At 41.1% G+C, this 14,525-nt stretch overlaps 2 protein-coding genes and 1 long non-coding RNA gene across 8 annotated transcripts in view; 1 reads left to right on the top strand and 2 right to left on the bottom strand.

Moving 5' to 3' along the window:
- Nucleotides 1-426: 426 nt before the first annotated feature.
- CAMLG (calcium modulating ligand) lies at nucleotides 427-7,236 on the bottom strand. The gene is made up of 4 exons (XM_037397637.1): nucleotides 6,955-7,236; nucleotides 5,116-5,570; nucleotides 4,288-4,353; nucleotides 427-2,597 (listed from the first exon to the last, which is right to left on the bottom strand). The coding sequence occupies exons 1-4, from the start codon at nucleotides 7,118-7,120 to the stop codon at nucleotides 2,406-2,408; spliced, it is 879 nt and encodes a 292-aa protein (XP_037253534.1). The 5' UTR covers nucleotides 7,121-7,236; the 3' UTR covers nucleotides 427-2,405.
- Nucleotides 7,237-7,330: 94 nt separating this feature from the next.
- The window catches only part of LOC119152422, an 11,771-nt gene continuing 4,576 nt past the window's right edge, over nucleotides 7,331-14,525 (top strand). Inside the window, exons 1-4 of one of the 4 annotated variants that reach the window (XR_005105769.1) lie at nucleotides 7,341-7,472; nucleotides 13,069-13,190; nucleotides 14,166-14,219; nucleotides 14,334-14,426. This is a non-coding gene — a long non-coding RNA (uncharacterized LOC119152422). Of the gene's footprint in view, nucleotides 7,473-13,068; nucleotides 13,191-14,165; nucleotides 14,427-14,525 lie in introns of all 4 variants that reach the window. The other 3 variants (XR_005105768.1, XR_005105770.1, XR_005105771.1) reach the window with 3 other exon arrangements.
- SEC24A (SEC24 homolog A, COPII coat complex component) overlaps nucleotides 9,344-14,525 on the bottom strand; it is a 26,346-nt gene continuing 21,164 nt past the window's right edge. For 2 of the 3 annotated variants that reach the window (XM_037397634.1, XM_037397635.1), the window contains exons 19-23: nucleotides 14,373-14,510; nucleotides 13,565-13,669; nucleotides 13,335-13,427; nucleotides 12,737-12,840; nucleotides 9,344-12,379 (exon numbers count right to left, since the gene is read on the bottom strand). In XM_037397634.1, coding sequence (XP_037253531.1) covers nucleotides 12,265-12,379; nucleotides 12,737-12,840; nucleotides 13,335-13,427; nucleotides 13,565-13,669; nucleotides 14,373-14,510 — 555 coding nt within the window. In that variant the 3' untranslated portion in view covers nucleotides 9,344-12,264. The remainder of the gene's footprint in view (nucleotides 12,380-12,736; nucleotides 12,841-13,334; nucleotides 13,428-13,564; nucleotides 13,670-14,372; nucleotides 14,511-14,525) is intronic. The other variant, XR_005105767.1, reaches the window with a different exon arrangement.

The raw sequence follows: 14,525 nt of genomic DNA, 5'->3' as shown, positions 1-14,525 counted from the left end.
GCCCCACAGCCAGGACACGCCGCCGGGGAAGGGGGCAACAAACGTACTTTTAATAGAAAACCACCAGCCCGGCAGTAGACGTGACACGGCGCTATGTACGCGAACAGGTGCGGTACGAACGGGAGCGAGGGGCTGCATTTCTTGACCGACGGCGAAGCAGCGTCGCTGGCACAAGCCCTGCGGGGGGCAGCGCGGCCACCCCCAGCCCCTCGGCGAACCCCGAAGTGTTGAGGGGCTGACCGGCTCCCCGGTGGGTCTCACAGGGTGGCTGCCACCCCCTCGGAAGGAAACCCGCTTCGTCTCTCCTTGCGTGTAGGGACGGTGCAAGCCAACGTGCAGCAGGTGTGTCAGCTTTCCGAGGATTCAGCCGATCAGGGTTACAATTTTTATGCTGAGGATTAAAAAACTCATTGCTTTTTGCAGATATTAGTACAAAGTATTTTCGCGATTTATTTGTATTACACTCGGGCATATAAACAGTCAGAACAAGTGTAACTTCTGAGCAAACTCATTATTTACATATCTCAACAATTTAAATGACAGCTATTTGAATTTGTTGAAATTCCTGTCTAACATAAACAAATTTAAAGCTTCTGAATAAATATTTGTGTTAATAGATCAAAGTCAGAATCTTTTGCAGCCCAGCCCTGGACATCTGTAACTTAATACTCACTGTAAAATAAAATAATCAGTAAAAAAACCCAAACAGTGGTCAAATCAAAATGTAAGCTTCTTGTTTTCATGCCACAAACAAACATGTATCTAAGTTAGGAGTCAGGAAGCTTTTATGGAAAAAAGGCAGGGCCGTTTACTTCAAAGAGGCATAATCAAATGCTTCTGCTCCCTAAAAAAAGAATTCTGCAAACACCAAGATGGATAGGTGCTTCCCTACGCTAAAAAAAGGCACTGGCCTAGATTACCTGACAGTCCAGATTCTAAACAGAAAACTACAAGTTGAAAGTATCACCACATTTAGCTTCAATAGAAACTTTTAGAGATCATCAGCATTGAAGTCGACTATTTGGAAGGACTCTTCCTTCCTCTCTCTCACTGTCCAAAATTCATACAAGATCACAAACAAGCATTTGCAAGCTTGCTGCTTTATCAAGTGACAGGATTAATTTGTTTGTCTTGTTTTCAACTATGTGGCTGGACACCTACAGAAAAAAAAATACAAAATGCTATTCTCCCTTCATACACAGACCTTCATGTTGGAGTCAACTCAAAACACAGTTTTTTATTTCACTGTCACTTGTAGTGTATCGGATTTAGACAGGAATGGCTATTGTGATTTCACCGGGGCAGTTTCAGAAACATACCCAAAAAGTGAACATAATCAACTCTGCTGAATCACAGACTCTGTACTGTTGGGTTGTAGTAGTACGCAGCAGGCGTGGAACTCCCGCAATTAAGAACCTGTCTACATGCAAATGCCTGGTAATAGAGAGCCAGACTGCAGAAATCAGTGTCATATTAGAAATTGTCTTATGCAATCCTGCAAGGAGCTAGGGAAAAAAATTAATTCCCTTTTAAGTTGTACATATACTGGAGCAAACATTTGATACTGTAGGTTGGTTGCCAATATATACAACTTTTCCCTCATGAAATGAACTGTTAAAATAAATAAAAGCATGTGTATGAGCTACACTAGAATTAGGTTGCTGGAAACTCACAAACAGGTCAGATTAATCAAAAAGTAGGAAGAAACAAAATTGTTAATAACATTTGTAAGCAACGGGACTTTTTTTGTTATTGGTTTGCTTAGCTGTTTTGCATTACAATCATCAAATGAAATTAATCACAATGACAACAAATAATGTATAGCAAGGCAAGGATTAGGACAACAGTGTGGCATGTTTCAACAAGTATTCTCCAGAAGTAGCTATTGATTCAACATTCTGAATTTAAACAACAGAATGCAGGGATTTCTTTTATTTAGAACTTTCTAAAAAAAAATGGGACCATCACAAAATAAGCACTTCTTGTTAGCTACAGTCATACAGGAGATACATACATATATATATATATATATGGTTCTGCTGAGAGGAATTCTCTTCTCTTTGTTCTCACTGAAAAGAACAAAGGCAGCTTTGTAAATGTTTATGAAGGAAGCTGAGAAGGGCATTATCTAACCAAAACAAATATATCATCCACTGACACTTGCATCTTATTCTTCACATTTGTAATAGGCAGACACAGTATTTAAATAAACTGAACCAATACAACTGGCAGTCTGGGACCCTGCTCTTCCTTTCCCAACATGACTGGATTTAAGGCTCCTTTCAAGCATTCAAACAGGTAAGAATTTTAATGAAGATTTAAACCTGTCTGTCGGCACAGTCAGACGTTAAAGGAATACAGTCCAGAAAGCTTTAGTGTAACTACTGCGTTGAATTCTACAGCCATCATGGTACTTCAGAACCAAAAACCAGAATAAGTTCATGGCAAAAGATAAAAGTAAAGAAATAAACACAGAGGTCTGTGAAAACATCTCCCATTTTGCTGTAGGTGTCCATGGAGCGACTAATCACTTCTGCAGGTATTCCAGACAGTAAAAGAGCAGCAGTTAATACTGTCGTTTTCACCTTCTTCTCACACTAAAAGAAAAAAAAAAAACAAACAAAACCCCAAACCCAACAGTATTACATTAGTTCTTCTGTTGTAATCCAATTCTGCTTTACATGTCACAAAAGTTGCGACAATTTTGTACACAGCCAGGCACATTCCAAATTCATCAATAAGAATAGCAGGTTTGGACTGATTCTCTCCAGACATGCTCCAGGATTCACAACACTTATCCTAGCTACAGACTGATGCTGTGATGGATCCATCGGAGCAAGTGTGAGAGGCTGGTTAACAGAAGATAAAACTCATCACAGATACTATGCCTACTTCACACTGGCACTCCAAGGAGGCTGTAAAGTAGGGCTCTGCAGCAGCTTCTGGATGAGTGGGAAGAGTCCCAGCCAAAGGCAGCCTGGGTGTAAGAAGCCAAGCCAGGCATCTCCACTGGTGGAACCAGATTAATCTCATCACACTACTTGGAAAAAAATAGTTACTTTTCTAACACAGGAAAATGATTTAGAATTGAAAAGCAACTGCTGCTTTTTATTTTAGTACGATATGACTCCATTGGCAGTTTTATCCTCTGAACCCAGTAACGACACAAAACCTTTTGAAAGCTGTTCTTCTGTCCTTAAGATAAGGACTCTTGGAGATGCAAAGTCAGGCAGGAAAAGGTAAGAGTGGCTGAAAATTTTGGTAATTTGACAATACCTGCTGGGTGTCTTAATTTAATCCAATCTAAATTAAGCTTTCAAGACTCTTTCTAGGTTTCATGACAGAAAAATGAGGGATAACAAGCTGGTTGACCTCATCTAGGTAGAAGCGCAGTAAAAGCAAGCTGCAGAAAGGAACCACCTCTTTAAATTCTGAAACTGAAGAGCTGATTTTAAAGACAGCAGAAACAAGATCAAAGAGATCTAGCAGATGAGCTAGCGCAAGTCTAAGGCTAATTCTACTGGTTTATGTTCTGACACATCACCTTAGAATGACTACTGTGAAGTTTAGTTTTCAGTGATATACTTAACTACAAAAGAACTGATTTATTCTGATTTTTTACAGGTAATCTATTATTCCCTTTAAAATGCAAATTTTCCCTTTCAACTACGGATTGAGCATCATCCAATCCTTCTTTGCACTGTAGACCTGACAAAATCATCAACCAAGCAAGTACTTCAGCACAATTAACTGGTGTAAATATATAAAGCAAGTGATACAGCAAATCTTGCAGCTAATAAGCAGCAAGTAAGACACACAAATGTCTCGTTTCAAATCGCCACTCAAACTGATACTAGCAGTGGAATACAGAGGCCTTAAAACCCATGGACTGTCTCCGTTTTTAAATGAACACCTTCCCAAACCTCATCCGGGTATCACGTGCAAAAAAGCTGCTGACAGAGCGAACAGTAACCACAGAAGAGCATGGTCTAGGAGAAAAGGGAAAGTATCCTAGAGATATGAAAGAACTACCTGACTTTCCTGGTCAGATGCTTTCAATTAGAGTACTGCTAAACAAATTGCTAGTCCCCATTTTCATGGCAACTTAAAGATTCAGACTAAATCTAGGAAGATTACAAACTAATATAAGCTATCAGTATTTGGTAACTCTCAATTCTACAGTTTAAAACAAGGGAAAAATACTTCATGTACGTTGATCCTAAAACTATACACTTCAAGTAAATTTAAAACATTTCAAAATAATTCTGGGAAAAAAAAAAGTTTTACCTTTGGAAAGTACTTGGACAGTCCCATGTAAGCAAGTTGTAGAGTAAGAAATGGTGCAAATATTGACTGTAGGAACAGAAAAGAATATATAAAATTAACTTGGTCAGAAGGAATAGCTAAGAAAACACAGAAATTTAATGCTTCCCAAGTCGTAAAAGAGATTTAGGTAAGTAAAAAAAATCATTTGTGGACTATAGCAACAGTATTCTTGAATACTATGAACCCAAGTAGACAAGTTATATGTCAGAAATAACGTTCTCCCTTATTTTCTTTGAGCATAAACCCCTGAAATGTCAGAAGGGTACAGCAGTGTGTAAAAATGAGCCCAGTGATCCACGAGGTGGCAGGCCCCACCAGCTACACGACACACTGCCACAGGCACCTGCAATACTGGGGAACTGCTTTGCTCAGAAGACTGATAAATTAGTAGATTTTATTAGCTTGGGACAACTATTGTTTAGTGTGTTATTCTTTTGTAGGCTCCAGTCTAGAAGAGCAGTTGACCCTGCTGACAAAGATGGGAATAAACTTGCAGGGGACTCAAGCTGCGACAACTATTGCAGTGCTTCTGCTCCTCAAAAACTACAGATCAAACATGTGCTACTCTCAGCTGTTACCCAGTAGCTGTGTTAAGACAGGGAACACAGATTAATCTCAAAGAATTTAGAGACTTTTTAAGGTTTTATAAAGTTGTTGAAAATTTAAAGAGTGCCTGAAGTTCCAAAGTCAGTTGCTACCGCTGGACTTCAACCCTAGATAAAGGGTATTTCATAGCAAGTTTGCAGTAAGCTATCAAAACAATAGGATTGTTTCTTTCCCTGAACTCACCAAGTATTTGCACACAAAAGCCCTGACTGCGATGGCAAGCAGAGCACATCCCACCAATCTAAAAATGCGGAAAGAGTCAAACTCCTCCACTGCATTCCCATTGTCTTGGCTTGGCTTCTCATTCATCAGCTGGTTCCTCAGCTTCAGAGCTTCATCAAATCTGGATAAGTACTGGTCTAATCCATGTCTAGGTGGCCGTGGTGCAGCTTCAGATGGCAGTTCCCCTCTATTACGGTGACGGAGCTCACTTGTACCCTCATTGACAAGCTCTGGAGTTTTGCTGAACAAGTCCTTATCCCCTTTTAGGTCTACCATGCTGCCTGCATGGTCAGCTGTGCTTGCCAAATTACAGACAGAGTCGCCAAGCACAATTCGCTTGGTCACTGAAGGAATGGGAAGGGAGTTTGATTTATCTTGTTCGTGCTGAAGCCTTGATTCTGTGTGACTCTCATCATCTAAAGAAAAGAAACAAAAATACAGTTATGCACACTAGGTATGTGGAACAACACTTTAGGCATACTGGATTGGGGTCCTGGGTTGATGTCTCTGCTTCCAAAGTGAAAAGACAGATTTATGATTAATAAATGTGTCAATTATTAATCACAATGCCGTTTGACATATGTGAATACAAGCAATCTCATTTTAAAAATAAATGGGTACAGCTGATAGGCTGTGTATCAAAGGAAGGGTTTACACTCATACTTAGGTTACACCACAGATGATGTAAAGGAAAAGCACAGTATGGACCAGACTGAAAATGCTCATCAGCTTCACCAAATATATATTTTTACACAACTGGACACAAAGAACCCTACAGGTACCACACGCTTTGCATTGCAGGGCACTCTTTGGAAATGGTGCAGGCACGAGACAGAAAGCAGTGCAGGTCAGAAGTTGAAGCTGTCAGTCAGCAATGTGGAGAAATTAAAACACTGGCCCTCCTTAAGCAACAACACTACACACACAAGAGGAGGGATGGCTGTTCTAAATACATGGAGCAACATTAAAAAAGACAAACATTTATGGAAGGTGAATCACACGGAGCACTAAAGACTGAGAAATGCGCAGGCAGTAGAAGGGTACTTTGCCTTGCTCTTCTTTACTGTCAGAGGCAAAGTAACGTTAACCTGCTCTGTATAAAACCTGAAGACCTCATCTTACAGCGAAAGAGGTGATGCCAGAGAACAAAAACCAAACCGTGAGGCATGCAGAACAGGTCTGGTCCTACCAGAAAGGAAGGACCAACACTGAAGGAGTGTTTCTCAGTGTTAAAGCAGACTGATTGATGGCTTATGAGCATCCTTGAAAACTGAATCTGAGAAGTCTTTCCTGACATGACAGTCGGTCTCCTCAAAGTACGTGCAGAAACATAAATGACCTACCTATGAATCTGCAAGCATCTGCGTGCCAACCACAAACACCTGATGACTGATTATTATCTAAATGGGAGAACACTTTGACGTAAGAACACAGCTACAAAAGCAAGCAGCTGCGTGAAAACGTGGGGGAAGGCTCATCGTTTCTTCACCTAAGGAGAAGTCCACGCAGTGCAACGCCAGCTCGCCCGCTCGCCCTGCAGGCCAGGCCCAGGCCCGCCCCGGGCACGGCGCCGTTTCCCCCGCGGGTCCCCCCGGACCGGGGCAGGCCGTGCTTCCCTCAGCGCCCCTGGAACGAAGGACCGCGCTGGGGGGGCAGCCAAGGCCGGGGGGCGCCAGCCTCCACTGTCCCGTGAGGAGGCTGCGGGGAGCGGTGGCTACGGGAGGCCGCAGCGGGCCGTTACCGCCAGCCCCGCGGCCCGGAGCCCTCACACCGCCGCAGCCCCGCCGCCCCTCGGCTCACCCTTGCCCGCCGCGGGCCGGTGGAAGCCCATGATGCGGTTGATCCGCTCCTCCGAGTTCATCAGCAGCTTCCTCCGCCGCAGCTCGGCTCGGCGCTGGGAGGCCGAGAGGCCGGCGGGGACCCCCGGGGGCGCGGACGCCGCTCCCGCCCCGCCGCCGTCCTCCATCCCCGGCAGAAAAGGCCGCGGCGCTACCGCAGCGCCGCACAATGGGGCCGCCCCGCCTCAGCGCGCCGGCGCCGCCCGCCTCCAGCCGCCGAAGCGAGCGCCGCCATCTCGCGTAAGGGCAGGGGAGCGGAGGGAGGCGGGGGAGCGCCCCGCACGCCGCGCACTCTGACGGTACGACGCCCGCACTGAAGATGGCCGCTCCCGCCTCGGAAGTGACATCCCGGCGCGGGAGGCGATGGGGTCAGCGCTGTGAGGGGGCGATGGCGGCGGGGCGGTGCCGGCCCGGCGGGGCTGAGGTGGCGGCGGGGGAGACGCCGCGCTGACGGGAGCCTGACCGACACCTTCAGCCAGAGTAAGGGTCTGTGCATGCCTGTGAGGAAAGCGGACCGCCGTGCCGTGCCCCCCCGCTCCGGCGGCGGCCGGCCCCGCGCTTAGTTTGCTTGGAGGTCTGGTGTCGGTGAAGCCGGCCGGTCCACCTCGCCTTCAGTGAGGGAAATGTGCTCGGCAATGCAATATAAAATCCAGTACAGGGTGGTGATGTTCTCCTTACCACACGGAGAGGCGAAAGCAGTGTGTTGCGTAGAAGCTTCAAGCGGTACGGTAAGTGAACGTTCACACTTCTCACCAAAGGAGTATTTACCTCACACTTTCAACAGCCGTTTAATCATGATCATACAAAAGCAGCAGAACATCAGGGTATGGAGCAGGCGAGGCTTACAGCGCTGTTCGGTTTCCAGCACACCATGTTTTAATTGTCACACTCCTCGGCCAGAACGGATCGGTGCTGAGGGAGCCCAGTGCTGGGTTTTTGAGGTTTTCTGTTAGAAAATCTTTAAGTGCTGCTGTGCAGCTGGATTTAAGAAACTAATTTGTCATCTCAGCCACGCTCCGAACGAGGGAAGGGAGTATGCTGTCTATTGGAGTGCCAGCAAGCAGTGTTTTTGTGTGTCCATGAAAGGGATACACACGCAGGGGGAAATGCCTCTCGGGACGGTTAGGCTGCACAGGTCACATTCCCAAATCACACTCCCAGTGCAGTGTCACCACGCTGCTGTTAATACACTAAGCAACTGAAGGGACTGACTATGCATACAGAGGAAAAAAACAAGGGAACAAGGACCTCTCCATGATTCCACAGGTACATTATAAAACAGGGAGCACCTTTGGTTCTTTCTAGCAAGATACAGTTGGCATAATATTCATATTTATGTACAAGAAGTCGTCAGTCACCTCTGCTTGCTTGACAAAAAGCGGTAGAACTGGGCCACAGTAGTCTTTCCTTAACTTGGCATTCACATAGCTAACCCACACGGCAAAAGTACCTGAAAGCCAAACCAAAGGAAGACACTGACGTGGACACTTCCCATCAATACTTCAGACTAATTACCTTCACCATCCTTGACAGGACAACTTGCACTCCTTAACACACAGACTGTGCCACCGGCACTTCAATTAGAAGCAGGACTTGGCTTCGAGACCCTGCACTTGAGTTCCAAAGACCAGTGCCAGAATGGCTGCCTGTCAGTTGCACAGCCACAGCTGGAGTGGTGAAATTCAGCAGCAGCAGGGCAGATTGTTACATGTATTGGAGAAAAACTTTATGCTGACAAGTCCAGTTAATATTTCTACAATACTAAATGATTTACAGAATGATAGAATTCTGTATTCAAAAACTGTTAAATATAGAGGTCAAAGTACCAAGCTCATGCATTAACTTATGTATGATGAACCAGAAGCAGCAGTGATGACGGCTCATAAAAAAACTGGCAAGCATAAAATGGAACGTTTATTACAAAGAGGTGTTGAAAGAATAGCATGTTAAATAAAGATATAGGATTACCTACAATGAAATTGATCACCACCTTGGGAACACTGCTGAAGACTAAATTCCAACCATCAATGAATGTCAGCTGGCTCTGGAGCCCAACTTCCAGCCAGATGGTGGGGTACCACACGGTGGGGTACAGCACTACTGTGGGCTTACTGGAGGAACAAACCCCATAGCAGAGTAACAGTGCTGACAGAGATGCTCTGAAGGGACAAAAAATGCCAGTGACAGAAGAAAATTAATTTTCTCAAATTCCCTCTCAGTTTGTACCATCTAAATATTAGGGTTTAGCTAAAAGTAGAATTTATCATTCATTGGTACATGGTATTGATCTCAATTGATCAAATACAGTATTCAAGTTATTTTTATAAGAAAGGAGTGATGGACTTGCAGGAGTTCTTTCAATTAATTTTATTGAGTAGCCAAATCTGATAAATTAGCACAGATAAAATAAGCATTTGCATGTGTTACAAATGACTTTTTACAGGAATAAAACAGTGAAAATTACAAACTGTAAAAAGGAGGACAAGTAAATCCTGTCTCAAATTCAGAAGGGGGGAAGATTTATAACTTTATCCTGAAGATCAAGTGTTTGAGTTCAGAAAACAAAGATTTAATATTACAATATTGTACACTACTTTACAAAATTAAATTTACTATAAGGATTACATCCATAATAGTAAACAGAACCTTAAAATCACATTTAATGGTCCCTTACTTAACAGCCATTCTGCATCTTTGATTAAATTCCGTTAAGAAATTAATTCTAAATAAAAGTGAATCATTCTAGTTATTGCAACACAGTCTACATGGAGTTAGATTCAAATATATTAAATTAAAAACAATAATGAAAGCAAAGTAAAATGGATGGTAACAATGTTGACTGAACACTAATGTGTCAGATACAGAAATAGTTTAAAAAAAAAATCTTCAACTAGAAAAATAGAGTACATTTGCAGTGGTACAGTTGTCATACTGAGATCTAAATACCAGAGTCACTCTTGCCTATTTTTGCAGTTCATCTTCAGCATCCAGGTAAAAATGACAAATCATAGGTAGTTTGTTCATCTGTCCTGTGTTGCCCTTACAGCAGTACAAGGTGAATCAGCAGGCCTTTCCCACTGTGAGGGAATAAACTAAAAAAATTCAATACAGAATTTCTTCTGAAGTGAAGAGAACTCCAAGAGGGTTCATCTGATTCTTGTTTGTAATGTTTTACTCTGTAAAAATTAGGGACTCCAATTCAAAGTTGTTAAATGCCACAAAGACCAACATCTTTACCCATTAGTTTGGTATACATAAAGCAATGAAGCCATCTCCAACATTTATGTTTGGTTTTTTTTTTAAAAAGGGATATAGTAGCAAAATAGTCATAGTAAGAAACAGACTTTGGGTGTGGTGTTAGATGCAAGGATGATTTTCAATATCTGAGTGATAATATACCCAAACCACAAGTTTTAAGCCAGAACCTATGCTAGTGCATAGCTTCCGTTTATGATTTAAATGAAGACACCCCTTTCCCCAGGAAAAAAAAATATTAAAAAAAATCAGACTGTCAAAACTTAAAAAACCTCTTCACTATGACTAGAAAGTGTGCAATTCTCTGAAAAGCTGTTCAAGTAAATATACTCCTGTTTGCTATGGAGACAGCAGACAGGGAAGCTTAAACTGGTTCTATAATAATCTTTTCATGCTACTTTAGACATTGTTCTGAACATTAGCTTTTTGTGCTTAAGCAGCAAGAACAATTTCCCCAAAGAAACTCCTCCCCTGAAGTAAGGCAGCTCCTGACAATCACGTGCAGCTACAGCCTGAAATGGTAGCAAATGATTACACTATGATGTCCTTTGACATTTGTGTCACTGAAACACCATTTATAGGTGTTTTACATGTTCAAGTTACTTGCCCCAGGAAGTAGGTTTTGACCTTTTAAGTTTACCACTATTAAACAAAAAAGCAAACCCAAGATCTTTCCATGTGAAACACTTCCATAGGCACACAGATACTGTAACTTAAATACTCTTTACATTTGTAGCTATCGGTGATAGCTTAAACTTCAAAACAGAACAATTATCAATTCACTGATTTAAATATTTTTGTATATAAATTTTCACTTCAAGTCCAATGTCAATTTCCATCTGTAGCTCTGGCAGGGATCTGAGAGTATATTTAAAGCTTTTATTAATGGTGCACACTGGCTTTGGGCCTAGGCTCATTACACAGCTGCAGTAAAAAAAATAATTTTGAAAGCTTCAAGTGTGTCTCAAACCATAAACATATCTTCAAATGCAATATAATTTTTTTGTCTTTGGAAAAATTATTTCTTTTCCAATTTTAACATTGGTATATTCAATGTTGTCTCAAAACATTAGGTTTGAAGTGCTGTCATACAAACTCACCTCAGAAACACACTAGATTTTAGGGGCCTAACATTCAGTTAATGTAAACAAGAGCCAAGTCTACTAAACGTAAACCACAAAATCAGAGATAACCTTCCTTGCCCTTCCCCTCCCATGCCATTCACAAACAGAAACTGAAATTATTCCTTCTACTGAAGAAAAACAAAGCTTGCCATCTACCTAAGTCTACTTTTGCTGCTGACTCAGACACTGACTTTTCAAAATGTGTCTCATATAGGGCCTGCCCCTCCCTATTTTTTAATTAGAATACTGACTTATTAAAAGCTTTAACAAATTCAACCATCTTGTCCAGGTTAAGCTTACCTTTAGTCCTATTAGCCATAATCCAATCCAAGCACTGGATTCTACGCTTCATAGGTATTTGTTCGTTTCACAATGAACAGTTGTTTCATTGCTACTTTAAGCATTAAGTTGAACACTGAGATGCTCTGTCTGTAATCACTGGATGCACTTAGAATGAATTTCCCTGCAAATCGTGATCAGTATTGTGAGGTTTTATATCTAGCAGCAAAAAAAGAATAATGCAAAGAGTTACGGAAATATACATTTTGAACAACAAAGAACTCTTTATTTTACAAAATGTATTTCACCTTTTCAGTATTGCCTTTGTAAATGTACTTCATGCTGCAAGTACTTACAGTAAAAACATGATTTGCAGCAAATTAAAGGTGCTCAACCAGTTCCAACAGTTTGATAATTTTTTTTTTAAGGTACAATATTATGTAGTTGCACATTTGATTCTCAGATGTGGTCCTTTATTTGCTTTAGTTCGTTGAAATCACAGTGAGAACTTCTCATCAACTGCCTCAGGCCACAGATTTAATGAAGATATTACAAGCACAATCGTTCTTTACTGCAAAATCTTTCCTTAAAGAAGAGAGCCAAACACTAGTGTTTCATTTATTCACTTGCTGCTGTATATGAAGGAGGAATTCATAGTATGATAAGGCTGATTCTGTTCTGTCTTCAATCATATTTTGCAGAAAACTTGGTTTCAATGGACTGTCATCCCTTAAAAATGAAAATACAAATGTTTGAGTGAAATAAACATTTGCCAAGTTCTACAGTGCAATGCATTAATAAAGTTACAGGTCAAGTGGCAAGATATTTCAAGAGCTTAAGGACATATGAAAAGAGGATCTCAGATAGCCCTTGTGATTAATCCTAACAAGTGCATTATCAGCATTTACTTCATTTATCTGACATCAACTAAGGATTGTCCTGTGACATTTCATCTCTGTTGTCAAATCCATTAGGCACAGCATGCACAATTACTAAAATTTCCATTAAGAAAGTTCAGGATAAGATATCCAAATATGTATTGTTAAGAGGTCCCTAAAAGAAGCACAAAGACTTAAAAACACTTACTTTATTATATATAGTATAGGAAAGAATGGTCTCTGTTCCCTCAGCCAAGAAATGAAAGCTATTGTTCTGATGGACTCTGCAGTTTCAAGTTCTGGGAGGTGCGTCTAAGAGGCAAAGGGTATCATTAATACATACAGGTTATCTTTCAGGAAAACATAAAAAAAAAAAATTTAAATAGCCCAACTCTATCCTAATCAGGTATAAAGGAAACTCAAGCCAGATATGTTTTGTGATGCTTAGGGCTTGAAACAGCCAAGTGCACTAAACTGGTATCAGCAGCGGCTATCAGAATGGCGATTACTGAGCTGTGATCAATATGTGCTTTGTTGTAGAAACCAAAGGATTTCACACTAACCCACTGCAGTTCTGAGAAACTTAGTCATTGCCAGCCTCTTCTTACTGTGTTTTCATGGGAATATTTATAAAGTTTAAACCTGGAGAAACTCCAAGAGAGGTAACAAATTATTTCTTTCTTTGAATCTGGATTTATAGTGAATAACAACTAAAGGACTAATATTTGAATAGTGGTATTTAGTTCTTGTGAAAATAATATTCTGGCAGCACTGTATGACTGGTATACAGCAAGGCAAGCACGTACCATATTCTGTGGTATTGAGCCATAATTTGGAACTCCAAGAACTTGGCTGATAAAGCTTTGCCCACAGTTCTTCCCAATCCACAGAAACATTACCTGAAAGATACCCAGCAATAACACCATTAATCTGATGCAAAACCACATCCCAGCGGTCTCCTATGCATTCTGAGTTCTCAGAAAGAACATGCCAAATAAATTTGGATACTTTTTACAATCACCACCACCACACTTACAGAGCCGGCATCCATAAGGTAAGCACCATCCCTACTCAACTTCTCCACTGACAGCTGGAGAATGGGAGGCTGAGGTATAGTTCTATCATTTATGTTAAGAGCCCCCTAAAGGAAAAAGCAAGAAGAAAAACAGTGGTTCACATCTTGATGCATGGGAACAGGCCCAAGAACAGAAGGCTAAATAAGAATAAGACATATTATGCTGAATACTGAAGCTGGACCCTTTTCCTCAGATTCAAGACTACTTCAAGTGTATAATTTATTTATGTATACATTTAATTGTTAACATTTGTTTTATAATTTTATTTATATATTTTTATTTTATTTAGAGAGGGTATACTTAATCAGCTTAATCTTAATTAGTTCTAGAACTTGAATATCAGATTTCTTATGTACAGATGATGCGATTTCTACAATTACACAGGCTCTTGCATAAACATTCTCTCACTGTTCACAGAACTACTTTGACATTTAAAGGAAGCTACAGAGGGACAAAAAGTTAAACTGTTATACTGTCTTTATGTACACGTGATTTATAGTGCAAGATAATGACACAAGGCAAAAAGTGAAGTTAAAAAAAATCTTCCCCATCCATCCATAGCCAGAGCACAACTTCTCTCCAGAGTTCATCAATCCAGTCCCAAATAACAAATGCGTAAGTACAATAATGGGAAAACATGAAACAGTAAATTTTACCTACACAGTTTCAACACGGAAAACTTGTGAGATTTTTAACACAAATTTATTTTCACATTGCACACATCTTTAGGATCAGAAGAACAGACCACGTAGCAATGCAAATACTCACCTCATCTGTGAGATTATCAACTCTGTACAGACTGGGATGTGTCATAAGCATGAGGTAAACAAGGGGCTGGTTTTTCACTTGACACATGGTAAAAATGCGTTCATCTAAACGTGTGTTCGTCCCAGTTTGAAATGCTTTCTGCAAACAATCAGG

The sequence above is a fragment of the Falco rusticolus genome, chromosome 8 (genome assembly GCF_015220075.1).
Source record: "Falco rusticolus isolate bFalRus1 chromosome 8, bFalRus1.pri, whole genome shotgun sequence".
NCBI lineage: Eukaryota > Metazoa > Chordata > Aves > Falconiformes > Falconidae > Falco > Falco rusticolus.
This window is presented reverse-complemented; position numbering and strand designations above follow the sequence as displayed.